General features: G+C 45.3%; 1 protein-coding gene and 2 long non-coding RNA genes across 7 annotated transcripts in view; 1 reads left to right on the top strand and 2 right to left on the bottom strand.

Annotated features, from left to right (window-relative positions):
* The window catches only part of CXXC4 (CXXC finger protein 4), a 212,427-nt gene extending 210,601 nt beyond the window's left edge, over positions 1-1,826 (bottom strand). For both annotated transcript variants that reach the window (XM_051789684.1, XM_051789683.1), the window contains exon 1: positions 765-1,826. In XM_051789684.1, coding sequence (XP_051645644.1) covers positions 765-1,826 — 1,062 coding nt within the window. The remainder of the gene's footprint in view (positions 1-764) is intronic.
* On the top strand, positions 1,007-3,937 carry LOC127472072 (uncharacterized). 4 transcript variants are annotated; one of them, XR_007904854.1, is made up of 3 exons: positions 1,007-1,076; positions 2,986-3,099; positions 3,171-3,937. It is a non-coding gene; the product is annotated as an uncharacterized LOC127472072 (long non-coding RNA). The 4 variants fall into 4 exon arrangements; XR_007904852.1 differs by lacking the exon at positions 1,007-1,076 and adding an exon at positions 1,110-1,200; XR_007904853.1 differs by lacking the exon at positions 1,007-1,076 and adding an exon at positions 1,639-1,757.
* Positions 1,846-4,861, bottom strand: LOC127472078 (uncharacterized). The gene is made up of 3 exons (XR_007904860.1): positions 4,581-4,861; positions 4,340-4,416; positions 1,846-1,999 (listed from the first exon to the last, which is right to left on the bottom strand). It is a non-coding gene; the product is annotated as an uncharacterized LOC127472078 (long non-coding RNA).
* Positions 4,862-22,181: the final 17,320 nt, after the last annotated feature.

Genomic DNA, 22,181 nt, shown 5'->3' with positions numbered 1-22,181 from the left:
ATCGTAAAAATAACCGTAAATACAGTTCACTCCGAAATCAGTTCAGTCATACCTGTGCTATTCTTCCATTGTGTTTAATACACCACGAACAGGTTATTTCGTAAAAGACATTGCCAAAGAAATCACTTGGGCACGTTTCACCGACTACCAGGCTCTATGGCCAGTTGCCTGTCTAGGACAAACTGATACCAGCCAATCTGGAGATGAACTCGCCATCGCTTTCCCCTGAACTTCTGACAGCGAGAGCCGGGCGTTCTGCTAAAACTTTCCCTTTCCCACCTCCCCGTCCCTACAAACCTCCCCGAATCGTCATTATTGCCGTTAATTAAAAAAAAAAAAAAAAGAGAGAGAGAGAGAAAAGAAAAAAAAATAATAAAAAGAAACCAGAGAGAGCCAGCAGTCTTATGGAAACAGCACGGCAGGTAAACCAGGTTAGCATCGTCCCGTAACGGCCACGAGCTGGCGGGGCGGGAGCCGGCGCCCCCCGACCGTCCCTCCTCGGCCCGGGGCCGGAGGCCAGGGCCCGGCTCCGCGGGGCGCCGCGGGGGGCGGCGTTTCTCTTCCCTGCGGGGCGGAGAAGGGCGGGCGGCGGGGCCGCGCCGTGGGGAGCCGCGCCCGCGGCGGGAGCTCCCTCAGAGCCTGAAGGAGGCCTCGGAGAAGGGATGCTGCATCTTGAAGCTAGACAAGAAGCACTGGAGGGGCGGGGGCAGGGGGTTGAGGAGGGACGGCGGGAGGCTGGGGAAAAAGAAATCATCTCCTCTGACCTCTAGCGAAGTGCCCGGTTTTTTCTTAAGCTCTTCACATTTCCTAAATTTGCAGATCTGGTGTCCCGTTTTGCGGTTCCTGCAACTGCTGCAGACTCCACAGTTGATGAGCCGCTTGCAGGGCACGCACACCCCGCAGCGTTTCCGCTTCTTCTTGGCGGGGTTGCCCGCCCCGGCCCCGGCCCCGCCGCCGGTGCCGCCGGCCCCCCCTCCGCCTCCGCCGCCACCGCCTCCACCGCCCCCCGCGCCGGCGGCGGCTCCCAGGGCGGAGGCGGGCGAGGCCGAGGCGTGGCTCTGCGGGCAGTCCGCCAGGTTGGCGATCTGGAAGGCGCTGTCTGTGACGGCGGCCGAGGCCGCGGCGGGGGAGTGTAGGGCCGTCATGACGATGACCCCGGGGGGCAGGGACAGGCCGCCCAGCGCCGGGATGGCCGAGAAGGTGCCGACGCGGTCGGGGAGGTTCATGATCTCGGCTTCGGTGGCGCCGCACTTGAGCTTGTTCATGCACTCGCCGGCCAGCGGCCGGCAGTGCTCGGGGGCGAGCGTGGAGAGGAAGTTGCCGTTGGCCATGGGCAGGGCGGGCTGCTCGGCCGGCGGGCAGCCGGGCTTGCCCAGCCGCTGCGAGTCGCTCCGGTGGTGCATGCCGCCCCTGCCGGCGTGCAGCGAGGAGGCGGCGGCGGCGGCCGCGGAGGCGGCGGCGGAGGAGGAGGAGGAGGAGGGTTTCCTCGCGCCGCCCGCCGCGCCGCCGCCGCCGCCGCTGCCCCAGAGCATGGCGGTGGCGGCGGCGGCCGTGGCGGTGTCGCAGTTCCAGGGGGACATGCCGATGCGGGCGGCGGCGGCGGCGGCGGCGCTGGGGAAGATGGGGGTGGTGATGCGAGCGATCTTGGCCGCCTGGGGGAAGGCGCCGCCGTTGGTCTTGTAGAAGGTGGCGAAGGAGCGGTACCTCTCCATCTCCGAGTTGTAATCCACAAGGCTGTTGAGGGCCCCCTCGGGCAGGTGGCTGTCCTTGGGCAGCCCTGGCGCCTCGGGGTTGGGGCCGCTCTCCACGCACACGTTGGTGTTCATGGTGGCCGGGTCGGGGGGGGACGGGACAGGGGGATGGGGGGCCGGGGGGAGAGGGACAGGGACGGGGGGGGGGGGGGTCGCTTAATCCTCCTCCTCCTCCTCTGGGCGCATCCCCGCGGTCGGTGCCTGGCCGGGCAGCCGCTCCTCCGGCATCCTCACGGGAGCTGCCGCAGCTGAAATACAAAAAGTCATTTCCGAGGGGGTGCGCGCGCGCGGGGGGCGCTCACGGCCGCCCACGGCCACCCCGGGGGGGGGGGGGGGGGCACGACACGGGTGGGGGGCACACGCCACCGTACCCGCGGGCAGAGGGCTCGAAGGGGCGGCCCGGGCAGAGTAAGCCCGGTCCCGGGACAAGGTGGGGGCGGGGGGACACGACACGGGGACCGCGTGCTGCCCACCTACCAGCACCGGGAAAAATGAAAAGGCACGGAAAAAGGGAGGGGGGGAAATAAATAAAAGGAATTATGGAAAAAAAAATGAAAAAAGAGGGGGATGGGGGAGGGAGCCGCCAGCTGCCACGGTGTCCTTCTGCGCCCGGCGGTCATTAGCTGCCTGCCGGCACAGCTGGCTCCGCCGGGCGCTGGTTGCGGCGGCACCGGCCCCCCCGACGCTCCCCGCCGCCTCCGGGCACGGGGGGGCTGCCTGCGGGCCGCGGGGGGGACGGGACTAGGTTAAAAAAAAAAAAATACTTAAACAATTTCACAGCCTGTGATCCCGGCGCCTGCAGCTGTACTAACGACAGAGTATTTATCCCAGCCTCTCGGGGAGGATTCCCCGCCACCGCCGCCGGGGTCTGCACAGGGAGGGCTAGGGAACACACACACACCGAGACGGGCAGAGCCCCTCTGCGGGGCAGGGAGCTTCATGGAGAGACAGCCTGGGAACGCTCGGGAGGACACGTCGCTGTACCTGCTTGAACTAGCCCTCAGCGGGGAAAGATGGCTCTCTGCTTCAGGGCTAGGAAAGTTTAGGAGGGGGCTAAGGACACGGGGTCCGTTTTATTTCCCACCACCCCCTTCTTCCCCCGGGAGGTGAAGGGGGGTATTTTAGTTTATGGCAATGAGGAAGGTATATTATGGCAGCCTGCGCGAACTAAAGCAAAACATAAGCATAACTTAAAAAGCCCTCAGTTTATGAACACTGCCTCTTTGTTTTCCAGATGCTCTACCTGAATAGTTCAGATATTTCCAGCATCTTTTCTGATGTAGTGCTATCGATCAGAAACGCTCACTCGGGAGGCAGTCGTGGGGCTACGTCTAGTTTCCAGACTCCGGTATGTTTAGTTCAAAATGGTTATCAATTACGGTAATTACGATCATAATTAGATTAATGAACCGTTTGCAGCCCAACCTACCGAGTGCAAAAACTTCGTCTTCTCCCAACGTCGTGCACTAAAAAGCGGGCTTTATGTAAACAAATCCAGATGAAGGGAGCGTAAATCTACAGAAGGAACCTCACCCCCGGCTGCACTGGGGACCGGCGGGCGTCTTTCCGTCGGGGGGAAAAAAAAAAAAAAAAAAAAAGACCCCGAGCCCGCAGGAGCCACCTCTGTGTTTCCACGTCAGGGAAAAACCCAGACTCTCGCTGCCTTCAGAGGTCTAGTGGCAATACAAAGGCTGCCCCGGAAAGCTCTAGGCTAAGCATCGTCTCGTGGAGGGATGCGAAGGATTTGCATACAGCAAAAGAAAAAAAAAAACCTCTCCCGTTTCCAGAAAGGAAAACGTAGCTGCATATCCTCGATAACAACTACTCAATAAAACTAGTTTTGCCAGCCATGTGTATGAAAGCCCCGCATCTGGTAAGGAATAAAACGTTAGCGTTCAGCCTTTTATGCCAGAAGTCATACGCATTTTCTTGCCCTATTCCCCCCAGCATTAAAGTGGTTTCTCTCCACAAGAGCTTCCCTCGCTGGCTACCTTTTCTCTCCCCGCGATCCCCTCTCAGGGTTTATTGCCACCAGCAGCGAGAAAATGATGGTGCCCACCAACCGGGTCATTATTGTTTAATCGATGCATCTCCGGAGCATGAAAAGGGTACCCGAGACGCAGTTATTGATTTCCCTCCCCCACTAACTATCGCTCTCTTTTCTGCGAATGAAATAAATAAATAGAAATTGCTAGCCGGGCTTTGCGATTCTGTCCCTGCTTAAGCTAAATGTGACTGTACATGTTCAATGTTGCATATCTGCTCTGCCAAAGACAGAGAGATCAAAGGTCATATTTAACATTCAGGAGGAGGGGCGGGTGCAGATTAATTAATAAATTAATACAGCGATGCCTTTTATTGCCCAAGTCTAGCATTAATCTACTTTTACGATCCCAGAGAACAAGAACAACAGGAAAAAAAGAGCCCCCGACAAACCCACAAAATTTGAAAAACACAAAAAACGACCCCTCTAAAAAGAAACAAACAAACCTAAAAATCAAAACCACAAAAAAACCAAAACAAAAATAACAACCCACGAAGAATAAGGGGGAAAAGAGAGGGGGGGGGGAAGCAAACCAGTCACTTACCAGGCTCTTTATTTGGGGGGGCTTGAGCGTGCAGACGCTACCAGCCTGTCTGCCTTTAATTAGTTGCACATCAGTCCCTAACACAAAGAAGAAGAAGAAGAAGAAGAAAAATATCCAGATGTGCCTTGGCAGCTCCTCAATTACAACTTTGATACTTGTAAACAAACTGCGAGGGGCGGTGGGGAAGGTGGGGGGGGTGACAGGGGGGATAAATTAAGCCGCCGATCCACTAAACAAATACCTGTAAGTGGCTTTTTTCCCCCCTCTCCCTCTCTCGCCCGTTGCAGAGAAAGGAGGAGGAGGGGGGGAGAGCAGGGGAGGCGGCGGGGGGCGAGGAAGGAGCAGGCACAGAGGGAGGGCGGGAGGGAGTGTGCGTGTGTGTGTCTCTGTGTGTGTGTGCGTGTGCGCGGTGGTCTCCTCTGCCGGCGCGCTGCTCGCCGCCCGTCTCCCGGCGCCCGCCCTCGCACACAGCGCCGGGAGTGCGTGTGCGTGTGGCGGTGCGGGGGAGGGGAGGGGAGGGCGGGGGCGGGAGGCGATCGCCGCCGAGGTGAGGGAGCGCGGCGGGAGGACGCAGGGATGCGGACACCCGCTGCCGCCGCCGCCGCCGAGCGGCGCGCACGGGCCGCGGCGCAGCGCGGGGGGCCGCCCCCGCCGCCGCCCCCTCCGCCCCCTTCGCCCCCCTCCCGCGGCGGGGGCGCTGCGGCCGCGGCCGCCCGGTGCGGGGCTGCCGGCGGGGCGGGGCCGCCGAGCGCCGCAGAGGGGAGGGGAGGGAGCGAAGGGGAGGGGGCGGCGGTGGGCAGGGCGCGCCCCGCCGCGCTGCGCCCTGTCACCCTCCCCGCGGGCGGGCGGGGAACTGCCGGCAAAGTTTGTGCCCCGGGAAGTTTGCGGAGGGGAGCTGGGGGCCCACCCCGTCCTGGCCCGCCCCTGCAGGCTGGAGCGGCAGGCCGGTGCCCCGGTCAGCGTGGCATTTTTCACGAGCGTTTGCGCGTCTCTAACGACTACCACCCCCACGCATGCTATTAGCTTTTTATTTCAGACGCGTGAGGTGCTGCGGATTTCAGGCATATTTAGGCGAACTGGAGCCAGCTGAACCGTAGATGTTACACAAGTGTCTCGGCACTCATTGGAAGCGCTTTCCCCACATTTGCCCTTTGCTTGTGCCAGAGCCCAGGAGGTGCATGGCCCCTGTCTGGGCAGGCCACGCATACCCCCGCACCTGAACTGCCAACGTTATAACGCTTTTCTCAACAAGCAACTGACTTACAGAGATTGCATGCAAACACACAGCAGATCCTTAAAGAATTTCAGCAAACTATTAAAAAAAACCCAACCAAGCCCACTCGCCTTCCCCAGAGTTCTTGCAAGCACAAAAAGGGGCCTATATTCACCAAATAAATTATGCGTCACAAGTTCTTCATCCAGCTCCTCTTGGAGCGAGCGATGGCACTTACGGAGCCGTTGCTGCAGCCCGGTGCTGCCAGTGTGGGCACTAAGCAGTTAAGAAATGGATGTTTCTGCCAGGAAAATCATTTTAGCCATGTGTAAATTACAGAAGAAGAAGAGAAAATTGTACCGTTTCACTGGCTTTATATGTAAGTGAAGGATTTATGTGCAGACTGAAGTTTTATTTCCTTCCACGCCAATCTGAATTCAAGCTTGGGGTGCTCAGTTTTAGGGAATTACCCACAGGAAAGCGCTGCAGGAACATTTTCCCAGGAGCAGCAAGATGAGATGGATTTGAGCAGTGGGATTTGGCAAGAACCAGCAGCCTTGTGGTTAGTGCTCCAACAAGTGAGACTGACTGGTACAGGAGAGGGACAGTTATGGTTAATCAGGTAAGTTGCAGATCTGCAAGAAGGCACGCTCCTGGCATTTATGTTACGGATTGGTGCACTTTATTTGGAACCAGTACAGTTTATCGAACTAATTAGCTGCTTCTAACCACACGATATGCATTTTGAAATACCCCCAAACATGGATTTACATAATGAAGTGTAACCTCCCGACTAGCTAGCGTCATCCTTTATGACAGGTCTGCTGCCTTTTTCAAAGTCTTTTCTGTTTTGATACATTTTAAACCAAACTTATGGAGGGGGGGGGGCTGGGAGGGAGAATACAAATGAGGGGAAACAGTGTTTCAGTAATGTCACAAAGTGACAAAAAACAAGAGCTTTTTCTGTTGAGGTTCATTCCCTACCACTTTTCTCCCAAATTAGTTGTCAAAAGCCATACGCAATACTCCAAACACCGAGGACGTTTTTCAAACACAGACTTCTCCTGAACTCCAAACTTCCTTTAATCACAACCTGTGTCTCACTTAAGTAATCCTTTCTGAGTTAATTTATTACTCTTGAAGGAGTTACATTTTTAATAAGCTAAAAGAGGAAAAGGGGAAAACTCTGATAATCTTTTCTCATGCATAAAGAAGACCATTTCATGTATTTTTTAATTGTCATGTGAATTAAATTGCAGTGCTATATATAACCTTTCTGCTCCAGCCTGGAAACTTGTACACTTTTTTGGTGTTGGGGAAGAAGTGTGGAATCCAGTTCAGATGGATTTTCTCTGAAATCTTTTTGCTTAGTAGAGTTCGGGGGGTTTTGTTTGTTTGGTTGGTTGGGGGGTGTCATTGGGGTTTTTTTGTTTTGTTTGTTTGTATGTGTATGTGTTTATTTTTGTTTTGTTTTCAGATACAAATCTGTTTTATCCTACATTCTGCCCTGAGCCTGGGAGCCAAGGAGGACTGTAAGAGTGGAAAATGTACAAGTGTTTATTAGTGAGGTAGCCAACCTTCCAGCTACAACTATCTCATGACGAGTCCTCAGAAAACAACTCCAGATTGTCCTTTTCAGCATAATCACTGCTTTGATGGGAGGGACAGAAAGTTAAAAATCACAGACTCTGTTTTTCGTTCAGAAACCATTCCTACTTCATTTTTAGCAGGAATGCAGGAAGAGGAGTATGTTGTAACATTGGTAACATTGCCCTGCCTTTTAGGTTGTTCTGAAAGAAAGTTGCAAAAAAAAAAAGAAACTCTCGTTCATTCTGTTACTGACTCTAGTGTGTATCTGCAAACTGGCCACTTTAAACCTACCCTGCTCCATTAAGTATTATAAGCACTAGAATTAGAAAAAGGAGTCAAAGCCAGCCCTTGGGGAATGCAGCAGTTCCTTACAGACTTCTAGCCGGGTATTTTTTTTTTCCTAATATTATTACTCTTTCTTTTTGTGTGCTGTTTTCCTAGGGCTCCCAAAGCCCACAGATACACTGTCAGGGCTAGACTCTGACTCTGTTGTTGTGTTTGGGTTTCCTTCTGCTGGGGCCAAGAGCTCTAAAATGTCCCAGACCACATGCGCTGTGACTCTGGCTTTCCTCTGGGTGGTCCATGTGGCACATGTCCTGAGCAGCCTAACCGTGGGTGTGGGCCTCTGCCCCAAGAACTATGGATGGCAACTGGAAAAGCAGCTGCCACTGCTCCACTCACTTTTTCACTAGGAAATCTCCTGCTTTGCAAAGGAAGTGGTAGGTTTTCATTCAGGACCATGTGCCTTTACCTGCCGCCAGCTCTATTTGTGCCTCACCCCTTGATGAAAATGGAAATGGTGGCTCAGCTGTCTTCCACCCTCAAGAAGAAACACATTTCTGGCACAGCCTTTTTTCTAGCACCAGTCTTGTGGGCACTCTGAATATATGGTCCTTCTCTTCTGAGACGGGGGTAAATTGAAGAACAGATGCAGAAGTTTTCTCAAAATTCCCAAACCAACTTCTTTTTTTTATTTCATTGGTGGAAGAAATACATGAAAACATATGGAAATGTCTTGTACATCCACAGCAATAAAAGCACACCTGCACCCTGTTGCCTGGAATCCCTCATAATTCTTTGACATCCTTTGAGCTACAAATTATTTCACGGATTCTCTGGGACCTGGGCTTCAATCTAAGCTGAAAGCTGTCTGTTTGTACTGCCATGATGCCAAATCCAGCCGCTCTGAGCTGCAGTTCATCTCTGTGACTTCCAGCAGTGCTAGGCACCCTCCTTCCTTCCTCTACAGATGGTCACCTTTCTGCTGGCACATATGTACCATTCCTCCTTCTCGTGGTTGCAGCCAGACACCTCCTGTTCACTCCCTCATACCTACCCCTGCTGCTTTCCACACATGCAGCCAGCCCATCCCAGCTCTCTGATGAAGGGGGACGCCTCGCTACTTGCCAGCTACTCTGGAGTTCTCGCATCAGTAAAGGGAAAGTCCAGGCACGAACTAGTTTTTGTGTGCTGCAAGAAAAGACACCTGAGAACTGCTGAAAAGCACTGTCTGCCAGAAAAATCAGGATAAACCCATCCATTAGAATGCCTCTCTTTCACATTACTGAAAACTGCACTCCTTGCTTTTGTTTGAAAGGAAATGCAGCAATTACCCCTATTACAGACACCTACAAATATTTACTTAAATTATGTAGCAGAGGGATTTTTAAAAAAAGTTATCACAGCTTAAACATTCCCATCACTTTGAATCTGGCTTGATTCTGTGTCAGGTACAGCCGCTTTCCTGATTCTTCAGGGACAGGATTCCAGACTGCTGATCTCCAATTATGCCGACTCCCAGAGGGCTCGATCCGTCACTGATGCAAGTCAACATTGCAGCTCTGCATTTGATAGAATGCTGCCAGATGAGAAACAGCAGTGCCTAGGAAAAACAAAACCCACAGTGATCCTTATACTGTTGATATCGGGATCCTGATAGGACAAAGAAGGGGAGTTCTGAAACCTGGGTCTAAAGAGCTGGCTACTAAAACCACCTGGGTCTGTTTAGACCACCTCAGCATCTCTCTTCTCTCTGGCTGACAGCCCACGCGTTGGTGCCACAGTTTCATTTCTTAATGTTTCTTAAAAACCGCCCTTCACTGGATTGGGGCTGGAGTGGCTTTTACCCTGTGAATGCTGTATGAATCTAAATGTCAAGCCAGAGATGTCATGCCAGCAGCTATCAAGGCGGTTTAGAATAAGCATTCCCTGGCCAGTAGACAGTAAGCATGGGCTTGTTCACCTAATCAGCTTTTGGGCTCCTCAGTGCTAAGGCTGTATTCTGTTTTTGTCAAATGGCATTGTACCAACACTCCTCTGGGGCAGCTGCTCAGAAAGTGTGTTTGTTCTTTCAGGGCTTGCATGTCCCAAAAAAACCTGTGAGAAAGGTTTGAATCATTGCAGCTAGTTCAGGATGGCTGACAGTTTTTCTTTCCTTTTGGGCCCTATTTTCAGATACTTCTCAATTTGTCAAGTTTCACCTCTTTGAACTAAAAGTTCCCTGTTTGAGAGGTATGCAGTCTCTAAAACCATTCAGCTGGTTTCCAGACTTCATTCTTAACTAACACATTTTCTGTGCTAAAATAATAACTATTTAAGAACTACTTTTCTAAGGAGCTGTAATGCCTTTGCACTTAGAAGCAAAAAGTTTAAAGTTTGATCATTGTGAACATACCTCATTTGGCCAAATTGCACAAATTTCTGAGCTATAAAAAAGAAATCTTAGTTCACACACAGGAACTGTTAGAAGTGCAAGAGGGAAAAATTCTCCAAAGAGTCTCTTTTTGGCCGATCTTTGAAAAAGATTCCCTCAGTAAACACATTCCCTGTACTGGAACTGCTAAGTGATATGACAGTAGCAAAAGGCCACCATCAGCCACAGAGCATTCAAATTTAGTGATCTCTCTTATCAAATTATCAAAACATGGATGATCCCACTTCTAGAATATGGAGACAGAATTGTTGCTGCTTGAGAAGTACATAGGTATCACAGAGATAACCTGTAGAAATTTTGGAATATGGAAGTGTGGAGCTGGGGAAACTCTATGAAGGAAGAAAAGGCTGATGGTGAGAAGGGACCATGGACTAAATAAGGAAACAATCCTGTGGAGAGACTAGTATGCCATCAAGTGTATGTAGCAAGCTGGTAGAGTAAGGATTGCATGGATAAACTCCAGAGAGCATCTCCTAGCTTTTGAGCCCTTCAGTCTTTGACCTTTGTGAAAATTCTGGAGGTTTCTATCCTCTGGGCTTGGCTGCCTTCTGAATTGTGGTACTCATCTTGGAAGTGACAGGTTTTGCTTTACCTCTGTATGTAAGTTTTTGATGAGATAGTTCCATTTTCATATTTAATAAATTAGGGAGAGTAAAGACTTAATTAGAAAGCAGAGTTTTGTCAATTTAACACCATCTTCAGATGAACGACAGCCATCTCGTGCCAGATTTTCATATCACCATGATCAAACACCTCTGGTAGATAATAGCAGAGAAACCAAGCTCATACCACCAAGCCATGACTTTGGCCCTGGAATGCCCAGGATAGCTACATCAAGCTATTCCATGTTCTGTTAGTCTGAAAGAGCATTCAAAACCAAAATAGGAAGTACAGCAAACTTTTTTAGTACCTCATAAAACAACAAAAGAAAACAATAGCAGCTGCTTCAGTTAATTTCTATAGGAAGAGAAATTTGAGTAAGATTTTTTCTCTAGAGAAAAGCCTTTTCTCTGTAGTTGTGATGTATAGCTTTGGTTACATTCTCATTGAAATAGCCAGAGATTTTGTTATCACCTCAGTTCTCACACTCTAAATATACACAAAAGACGTGTATATTTTACTATCCTGTTTTGTTAATGTTTTGCTTACCTGTTCTGTTGTCACATTTCCACTGTTAAGGCTCGTCTGGAATAAGCTTATTTTTTTTAAATACTTGATTTCACACACTACTACTATTTATGGTTAAGGCTTCATTGGGAAGAATGACAATCAATCATGACTCAAAGATGGTCTCAGTGCCAGAAGCACTTGTATCCTTCTACAGGCCATCATTCTAACTTACAATAACCACCAGTAGGCAGTGGATGGTCATTTCCCTTACTGTTCCCTGAGGTCATCTTAATCAGCCCTTGCCTTTACTGTCAGAAGGCATAAAAATGGAACTCCACATGCTGCACAACATAGGACTGATGGATGACCCCAGAGGAGTACTTCTGATCCTCCGTCGATGTCCCCAGAACTTCCTTCTTTCTCTAATTTCAGAGGTATCCACAGATGAATAGGGGTGCGGAGGGCAGCTGGCTGCTCCAGTTGTCAGGTGGTTTAAAAGATGCTGCAGGTAGCTGGAAGCTGACAGCACAGTGTCTGTCACTTGGATGACCACAACTAAGCACCTCCTTTGTAAGTCAGGACACTCAGCAGCAGGTATTGTCTCACAGAAAAGGTTATTGCTGTGGTTTAGATAATACCAGTTTCCATCATTTTATCACTGTTACCCCAGTTATGGGTGCTTTCAATATTCACCTACTTACAGCTGCGGACACAGAGGTTCAAGAAAGAGTATGCTGGAAAAGGGAAATGATATCCCAGATGCCAGTGCATGGTCAGAAGAATACACTACAATCCCAAGAATGGCAACAAAATGTGAGCTACTGGACTTGGGAAGAACAAGAATAAACACAGTGAAAAGCAAACAATAAAAAGCTGGTAAGAGAGGAAGAAATGTAGATAAACTGTATTGTGAGGATTTAAAAGGAAAATCAGGGCAGAACAAAACACAGAAGGTGCCACAAGGGACATGAGCAAACTTTCTTGTTTCAACAAGATAGCTATTGTTTCTCATGCGTGTGCAGTCCTGTCCAAATGTGCCGTCACACAAATATTTTAAGTTGCTCTCTCCTGCCAGCAAGAGAGTTGTTATCATGGCAGCCGGTGCTGTGCTGCCGAGATGAGCCCCCAGAGAAAGCCCTCTCTCCTCTCACTCACGCACTGGCATGCCAGCCAATTCCCTGCACTCCTTCCTACGTGCTCAGAATGACGGTCACGTTTCAGTCAGTGCTTCAACCCTTTCTGGGTGTAACTTTAGCCCCCTTGAGCAGTGACATACCTGCTTTACACTGCATCTGCAGAACAGAAGAAACAAGGCCCTGAGCGCAGAGATCTTGTTAAAACATGCTATAGGCAGACCAAGAGATATTATCAGCCAATTGAACAAGGACCAATACACCTCCATTCTTGAAATTCTGTATGTTATCCCTGCTCTGCTGAATCTGCTTGATTTCAAGTTGCAAAAGCATTATCCTAAGCAGGATGACAGAAATGCCCATTTTTAATTAATGTTATTATTTTATTACTCTTGGTTCTTAATGGCCCAAGATATTTTAGCTGATAATTGGGATCAAGTAAGAGGGTTATTTCTTTTATACCCGTAGCATATGTAGGTATCTATATCTATGTGTATATATATCTGTATGTACATATGTATGTAAGTATACAAAACCCCTATGCAAATACTTTAGGGTAGAGATCACTCGGTATGTGGAGTTTTCCTTAACACTTCTCAAGCCCATTTAATATACATGTTTGCTGTTACACAAAGCAATACTGACCCAAAAACAATTGGTCTTGTAGATATAAAGTGAACATTAAGACTTTAATCAACAATGCTGTCAAAGTATCTAGAAGAAATTAGTTTATCATGCATAGCAAAGATGGGTTTCTTGAGACTTCTAATGAAAGCTGATATAGCCATTATCTGATTACTGTAACATACACTCAATCATTAATACAAAAGTACTCTTTCATGATCTTCATTTTATGGCCACAGCCATCCTAGGAGGAAGCCAGGAGGTGGGAAGAGGAAAGTATTGCTTCTTGCTTTTGTTCATGCCAGTTCTAATGGGGTTGTGACACTGAAGAATGCTAATTCAAGACTGATGTGTATTTCTTGGCCCTGATCACAAGATGTGGGTCAGACTTACGAGGGGTCAGCAGTATTTGACGTCCTGAGGGCAAAACGATGCTATTCAAGATTAATACAGAGGCTGTGCCAGTACTCTCTAGTCCCAGGGACTGCCAGTTGGCCTGTTGAGAAGGTGTAAATCCATGTTCCCCATCGCAGCTGTGCTGAACCAAGTCCTGCTACGAGTAAGGAGCTGTGCCCTGGCATCTGCATAGAAGTGATGATACTGCTTTTCAGTAGCAAAATCATGGAGAACGTAAAGATGCATAAGGGGTCTGGTAATTATTTCTCAAGTTTGTTATAGCAAACTGCACTCTGTTGTTATTTTGCTGCTGGCTTCTGCTAATAATTTGCTCTCAGTTTTTAAAGAACAGACCCCAAAAGAAATTTGTTGGCATCTGGCTCAATCAAAATGGAAAAAGTCATAATAAGGAAACTATCTTTCAAGAAGAGTGAAGACTGTGTTCTCTGAATGTAGATTTTTTTAAATTACTTTGGATTTTGCAGATTGTAGTCATTATACAGCTATTTATGAAGAAGTATTATTGTTGTCTTTGTCATGAAAAAAAGCCTTGAGAACTCTGACTGTCACGTAGGATTAGTATTGCCACAAAATAAATGTTCTCTCAATATTTTTGCAGACATTTTCACAGGATCATTGGAGAACCTGAGCCTCACTATTACTGAAAATTAAAATTACTTAAAAGTGCTGCCTGTGATAGGGTGTTGGCTTTACAGTTGTCAAAAACCTCAGATATTGATCATTCTGTTTAATGATACATTATTTTCTTTTAGTACTTCTAGACATACTGCAAGTGTTATGATTCTTTAAATGTCTGTGTTATTGTAAAAGTACTAGTATGAGTGAATAAACAGTTGCCTAAAATAGGTATTGATTTTGCATCTTTAAAAGCAAGATACTGAGAACACCAATTATATGTTTATCTCAGAAATATTAATGTCTTCATGTACCATTCAATTCATGCTGCAAGTTGTATCTTTTTGGAGAGAGTTCTTACTGCATATCATATAAGTTTCATGTAAACTTGTAGGTTAAATGGTAGAACAGTTTGGTTCTGAACCAGACATTAAAGGTATCCTTTGGGAATGCTTCTAAGTATCTTGACTTTAATGACTGGAACATTTTAGTCTTTTTTTTTTTAAAGTCAGCCTCAGAATTAGCTTTTTGTTGCCCCTCTGCCTTCTTCACATCATTCCTTCTCTTGTCTGGAGAATCTCAGCTGTTAAAACCCACTACTGCCAAATCTGCTGCCAGCTGTGGACAAAAGAGAATGTTCAATGAAACAGGAACACTTGAGCTTCCTGTTCATGCTATGCTGTGGCTGTAAAACAATGGACTTGTAGCAGTCCTGTAGGCTATGTAGAAGAAATGGACCTTTAAGGAATGTATGTTTTCACACATTGACAGGAGTACTAAGCCCCCATGTTTTCCTACCATATGAAATTCATCACTGTGTAAAATTCTATGTACATTCCTGTGGTTCACTTCCTGCTGCAGCTATGACAAATACCCTTTTATATTTAGAGATTTTAGGGTTATTCATGTTTCATTTCTGTTCTTATCAAATCTGTACTTCAAATATCTGTCTGTATCCTACTCATTCCTGTGTGATATATGAGTCTACAGATAATATATGCACCCCATGCTTAAACACATGCATAGAAGCCTCCAGAACTGAGTTCATGGTTCTCCCTGGCTGATATGCTTCTTTGGCCACCGCACCCACAACAATCACTGTAGTACCACCAGTTCACCTGACCTTCCTCTGCTTTTGATCCAACTCAACAAACCCATTCATTTTTCCTAACAGAACGCTGGAAGTTTCCAAATGATTTTTGCTTCCTAGGGTAGACTTCAAAATGAACACGTGCCTATACATATGTGCATTTACACATGTATAATGCCATTCGGGGGAGACCAAAGCTGAGCTGTCAATAATGTCAATAGGTCACAGATAAGTCTGAATGGCATCTCAAGGATTCTTATCCATCTCTCTTGACTCAGATTTATATGTTAGGAGGTAAAAACTGGTGACATGAGTCCAAATGATAGTGACAAAATGATCCATGTGCAATAACAAGGCTCATGCATCAGATACTGTAAGACATGCAGGGAAACAAGAGGTTTCCAAAGCACAATCCAAGACTGATCCAGAGAAAACCGGAAACTCAAACACTGATCAGATTTATGGCAGACTTAATTTAAGACACAATATAATTATGAAGGGTGGGAAGCAATGAAAAGGGCAAGACTGGAGAAGATCTGGGCATTAGTATTACAGTCATTTGTTCATAGCAACTATGCACAATGGGGTGAATCAAAGTAGCTTTGGTTACTACTAGGTCTGGTTTATGTATGAACTCTTTAACTATAAATAAAATCATCTCTCCTTAAATTACCAATCAAGCTAGGTACCTTTGGCAAGGTGTCTCCTCGAGGAATCGCAGTGAAAAGTTTGTTTGGAAGAAGGACTTAAAAGGTAGATGCAGCTGGTATGGATTAGAGATCCTTATGGAATGAAAGAAAATTAACACTGTCGTAGGAGGAAAAGGTGGACACAATTTACCTCACTGCTCTTCCTTCTGTCTAGCGGACACATCAGAACACTTTGTCACTGTAGAAGAGCCTGCTCCAGTTGTGAGATCAACCATATTAGCCATTTCCAGGAATTTCTAGTATGTAAGTCTTACTTTCTTCCTCCATCAAACACCTGTGAGTATTTCCCTCATAGTAAATCTTGCGACCAAGATGAATAAATATATTAATAGTAATGTATAATTATTGCCAGTACTCTAGCCCAGCCTGTACATCAGCTCTTCAGGAAGTTTCACAACCCATTCATGTACAGTCATGGTGCATTCTCCATCAACCCTGACACATTCCTCACTCACAGCATTTAGGAAGGAGAAAGGGATTGAAAGAGGGAACATGCAGAAGAATATGCTGGTCAGAGAAAGCAGTCAGGTTGCAGAAAAATACGCCAAAGAACTATTGTTTTTCCATTTTAACAGTTTCCTCTGGCTCAATTGAATTTTCTCTGTTCACTGTTTATTTTCTCTGTAGTGTTTAGGTTTTTACTATTCATTAACAGGTCATTCAATAAGTCAAGAGTTTGTCCTTGCTATGTTTCCACTTATTGAATTAAAAAAAATATTATACTTTAAAGTCCACATTTACTGTTACATTTACGAAATCTCTCTTGCCTCTGAGCAACTTAAATGCCTGGATGTTTCCTCCCTGTTTTATGTGATTCTAAATGATTATCCAGTTTGCCAATAATGTAATTAAAAAGACAAAAATCACAGTTATTCCAGAGTGAGAAGCTGTCCTAGAGCTTTAGATCATCCTGATTTGGGGTGCTGGAGAATTCAATTATGTAATTAAGAAAGTCCTGCAGTCTTCATAAAGATCCCAAAGTTATCCTCCCCAGACTTACGCTTTTTCCTTTCCTTGCCACTCCAAGCCCTGTCTTTGCCTGTCCCATGCCACAGGGAAAACAGAACTCTCTCATCTGGTTTCTGCCATGCTTCCAGGAATCTCTGTCAGCTGGACAAAGGATACTGAGGGTGGCTTTAATTCCCTTTTATTTGGTGTAAACAAGCAAAAGGGTTGAAACTCGCCTTTTCTCCCTGTGTTAAGGATAATGTAGTCAGAACTCTCATAAGAGAAGCGTCTAGTACTGTACATGTGTAGTACCAGGGAAAGAGTGCTACCTCTTGCATTGCTGGAAAGTCTAAACGCATTTAAGTCAAAGGCAACCAAATTTCCAACACCTTCTGCAGTCTCCATCTTGGAAGAGGAATTGCCTTAAGAAGTACTAATAAAGACTGCTCAATGAGCAATTTCTGGAGATCACTTCTGTACACTGGGTATATCTTTTAAAGGGTTTTTCACATGGTTAGTAAGAGCCTTGGAATACATGGGAATCTGCATATACACATATGTCTCTAATACCACTTAATTCCTCCAGTGATTTTTACCCAAAAGGATTTATCTTGTAGGCTGTGAAATAGACCTAGCGAGCAGGGAAGTCTGCTGGCTCAATAATAGCGATAAAAGTTAGATATCATAATGCTTCCATTTCATTAGGAAGCTATCTGCCTCCTGGTTATGACCCAGGAAAAAGTGGATACATGGCTTGATACAGCACAGAAAACATAAGGTATATATTAATGATCACATGCTGTTTCTCTCAAAAGGACATTTCTCTCTGTTCTAGCTGCATATTGTTTGACTTGGCAGTCGTAGGAAAGGGAATAGATGATTCAGTTGCTATAATTTGTAAAAAGCATCAACAATTTTAACCTGCATTTTCCCTTCAGTCATACTCTCATCTCAGCTAAAGCTTTTTGTTTGATGTTTTCCTCCACTCTGACCATTTTCTAAAACACTTGAGATGAAGTCAGGTAGGTAAGTAGAATATGGTACACTCTACACTCTCTGTACACTCTAACAGCATTAGCATACATCAGTGAAGGGAATGGGTTACTTCCCCATTCAACCTAAACTCATTTTTGTCCTTGAGTGCCATACACATATGGCAGACTAAGGACAAAGAGGATCTAGTGACATCAATTGCTTAGTTTGGGGTACCATTTAGACTAGTCATAGCAGATAATTAGACAGATAAAGGTTTTGGTTTAGTTGTTTGTGTGTTGGTAGGAAAGTACAGTGTATCAGTTGGTCTAATGCAGTCTCCCCAGTATGCTTTTGGTGAGGGGGGTGTGACAACTGCAGTGTTTTACCTCAAGTTCTCGGTTGAGAACCATTTCTTAATAAGACAAAAAAGCTTTCTCTGCAAAGCCTTGCTACTTTTTCCATATATAGAATCTATATTAATGTTCAGTCATGTTGCTCAAGAAGAAAACAATACATCTAGCAGCGAATCCCACATATTCACTTTGCATTATACCTTGCTTCCCATTTATTATAAATTCCTCTCCCTCTGCAATAAATTGATCCATTTTTTTTCCTTTTCAGTTTTCCTGATTCCAAACCTCTCACTAAGCTTGATTTGCTGCTTCTGTTGGGCCACCTAAACTATGCCATGTGTATTATACCTCCGGGTAGATCATTAATTCCTACCTCTTTGATTTAGCTGCACTCTCAGTCAGATTCCTGCATCATTTTATCTCCCTCGATTTTTTCTGCCAGTTGGAAACTCGGCTTTGGTTCTGCCTCCTTAAACATTAGAAGAAAGTACATTTCTTTTTTTTTGACCTCATTTTCTCACCTGACAACACTCGGCTTTTTTACTGATGTCGCCCCAAATCATGTTTTTTCCATTTAGTACTAAGGTTAGCATTTCTGTGTTTCAGCAAAAGCAGCTATTTGCGTTCCTATGATGTTCAGAGTCATCCTATGCATCTGCCTGTGCAATTCTGAGTTCAGTGCCAAAACAATTTGGGAATTTGTATTAAAGCTAGAAAGCCTTCTTACTATCTTGATAGCTTAGCTGTATTTGCTGTCACAGTATTAATACAAGCCAGTTGATTCTGCATTCCTCAGTACATTTCTGCATACTCTCTTGTGCTCTGGACCAGGGCTGGCCACTGTTTTCTAATCAAACGTTCATATGCAATGATACAGTCATCAAATAGCTGGTAACATTTCTGCTATGCAAAAATTCAGGCTAAACTTTCTAAGGAACTTTCAGGCTAAATCTACAGTTAAATCATTTTCATATTTAATTCAATACTAACTTCCTTCAGATTCTACTCATTTAGTTTGAGTTCACATTCATACTCTCCTCAGAGTCACATCCAATACTCCACAACATTAGCAGTCCTTTCAGCAAAGTTAGGGTAATGTATCTTTCTTTTATCAAATACTGCCACCAAAGCTTAATTGTTAATGCTCTTCAGCTTAGAGGGTCCACAATTGCTTGTCTCAGTAGTTTTAGTTCAGTGTTATACTCAACAAACCACCACATCCACTGCGGATTCATCAAAAAAAGCACCTGATTTAACAAAAGCGGAAGCTGGCTTGGCAGCCCTGGAGATCAAAGTACACTAATGTATTTACAGGAGCTGAACATGAAACCCTACAATCTTCGACCACATTTAACTGTGTAATGTGTATCACTTTTTATTCTGGAAGACTGCTTTTACAGGTCAGTCCTTCAGTTCCAGTACCCATTTAGTCCTTTTGAGTCCAAAAAGCAGATCATGTGCTAGCAGTTATGATTTAATTTCATTTTGTGCATACCTACTCATCTTTAACCCTTATCAAGGCACCCAAACCACATCAAAATATATAAATCTTCAGTTACCACTAAATGAAGCCACCACAATATTGATCTCCTCCATCTCCACGACCATCATTTGCTTTTTAAATTAATATATAAATCAGAAATTTTTTCTAATAAAAAAATATGACTATCTACTTCATAGCAGGGACGACTTGGGAGTTCATTTTCACAGAAGTACTTTGAAACCCTCCTCAGTATGCACTGTAGAGATTTGTGCCTAGGAAGATTTTGTTCTCCTTGAGGAGTTTGCCTTGTGAATATGGCTTCAGTGCACAGACAAAACACACTGTGATAGGGGACCAGAGGTAATAAATACAAAAGGGTTTAGTAGGACAGCAAATATCTCAACTTGCCATTTGGTCAACCAAGCCAAAGAGGAGCAGTTCAAAAGCTTCATGACAGAAGATTTTTAAGGAGAGAGGTACGGGAAAATGAAATGCCATTTAGTTGTTTTGACTGAATGAGACAGTATTTAGCAGAGCAGGCAATGTGCAGGTTATCACGAATGTCATTACCAGCACAGCGCAGGCAGAAGCTACTAGTTTTTGGCACGTGTGGTGTGACAGATGGGGTGACACCATCCTCTGGGCTGTAGAATACTTCTCCTATTCTGCCTCCCTTTCTGTCCCCAACACTTCTTCCTCAGTGTAGTTGGTTATGTTCTCATCATCAGTGCTCACAACCTCTGCTGAACAGGCATCCTGGCTCATAGGAGAATATCCCCTGTATTATCTTGGGCTTTGCATTAGTGTAATGCACTAAGAGCTTTTATTTTATTTGTTTTGGCTGGAGAGTGGGTGTGGATTAACAGTGCATAATACTGATTTACTCCAAGGCTGTGATCTCCTGCTTTACAATCCAGATATTGGTAGGAATTTACCAAAAAGCCTTGTACCCCTTGCAGCTGGGACGAGATTTTTGGAAGATTTCTTCTCCTATGTAAGCATCTAAATAAATGTCAAGATTTTTCCAGACTTCTACATGTTCAGTTCTGTGTGGACTGGCACTGTGAGATTGGTTTTTGAAAACTGAGTCCGGTGAAGTGGGGACTGTGCTACTTACTATTTGTGATGTTTTTTAAAATGAGACTTAAAATTATTCCCAGTATTTTCAGTCATTAGAGATCATAAAGAGCTATGTGCCATAAAAGCAACTACATCTCTGCCTGTCCCCCCCTCTCTCTGCAACTCTCTGTAGATACTTCCTTCTGACTCATCTGTGACACAGAATCCCTACATTTCATAAATGTCTCACCAGAGGTAGTGGGGAAGACTGTGGATCTATAACATAGCTGGCACAAGTGCTTGAAGCAGTGGCTTCATCTCCACAGCTGACACTTTACTTGGGGATCCTTGCTAGTGAAGGATGCTGGGTTTGTATAGGTTATTATTTATGCTCTTATGTCAGTCATATTGTTCAAATGGATTCAAATAAATTAGTGTTTCTAAGACTTGAGCCAATTCCTGAATTACTACATAAATTATTAAGTAGTCTGCATTCAAACTTTTTACAGTATTGCCTGGTTCATAGTTTGTAGGAAGAATTTCATTATGTAGGAACTGCACATTAAGTTTACATTTAATAGTGTTATTTCATTGCTTCTAAAACTTTTCACACTATCTCATTTCTTGTAGCCATTCCCATTTCTTGTAGGCATTCCCAAGTCATGTTTTTATCTGCCAAGATGACATATTCAGAGAGCTTTAGCAAGGCTCCTATGAAAAACTTGTATGAAAAATAGGGCGTGGAGTAGCCCTTCCCAAATGTGAAAGAGATACAGCAGAGTGTTTTAGAGGCCCATCAATTATGGAATAATTCCTGCAAACTGTGGCAGTAATTAATGAGTGAGTAACATGCAGTATTTAGAAATGAACAGCAGTTAGCAAACACTATGCACAGTTTTGTGACTGTAATACAAGACACAGTCCTGTACCCATTTATTGATTAGGGGTATTAACAGATTCCTCTAGTTAATGATGTGTCTTGTACTTATATCACTGAGTTCTAATCTAAAATGTGACTACATTAAAAAAATAGCACTTTTTTGCACGCAATCACAGGAGAGAGAAACAAGAATTTGCTTGGGTTGAGAAACCAGCTATGGTTAATTCAGAGGAGACAGTGGCAGGACCACACTGACTCAGAGAAATAAATCCAGCACATCAGGAACAATGCATGATGTAACTGGAGGACTCAAGTGGCTTTCCTCTTACCTATTCCCTGGGGGTTACACAGGACTGCATCCTTTCTGTAGCCTTTAAGCTTTGTGAAGCAGCTCATACACAGCCCTGAGAACAGAATGAGTGTCACCTGCTCCCTTAGCATGTTGTGAGGAAGGTCTCCCTGGCTTCCATACACATCTCAGACCCGGCTCTGATCTGGCACAGAATAAACTTTTGCAATATGTGCACTGTCAATGAATTTTCTGCTAGCTTGTTCAATCAAACCCACCAGCCAAAATCTACTGACAACATCACTGACCTGCAAGGCTTGTTTTAGTACATCTCCATCAGCTTCTTCTGGATTTAGATCATCTGGGAAGATCTTCAGGGAAGACACTGTTTCTTTCACTATATTTGTACAGCACTTAGGACTGGAGACAACCAGTATTAATTGGAAAGTCTATGAAATAGTTTACTACATCTTTAAAAAAAAAGGTAATTATGAAAAATAAAAAGAAGAGGCAGGACAACGAGATCTCAACCAAATTTGGAGAACTGGACAAAGAAAAGTAGTATTTTAACTTTAAAATGGAAGAAAGTTTATGGTTTACATCATTAGCAACATACAGAAAAAACCCAGAGAATACTTTT

Source organism: Manacus candei, unplaced genomic scaffold (assembly GCF_025592945.1).
Source record: "Manacus candei isolate 608988 ecotype Guabito, Panama unplaced genomic scaffold, ASM2559294v1 h1tg000028l, whole genome shotgun sequence".
Lineage (NCBI taxonomy): Eukaryota > Metazoa > Chordata > Aves > Passeriformes > Pipridae > Manacus > Manacus candei.
This window is presented reverse-complemented; position numbering and strand designations above follow the sequence as displayed.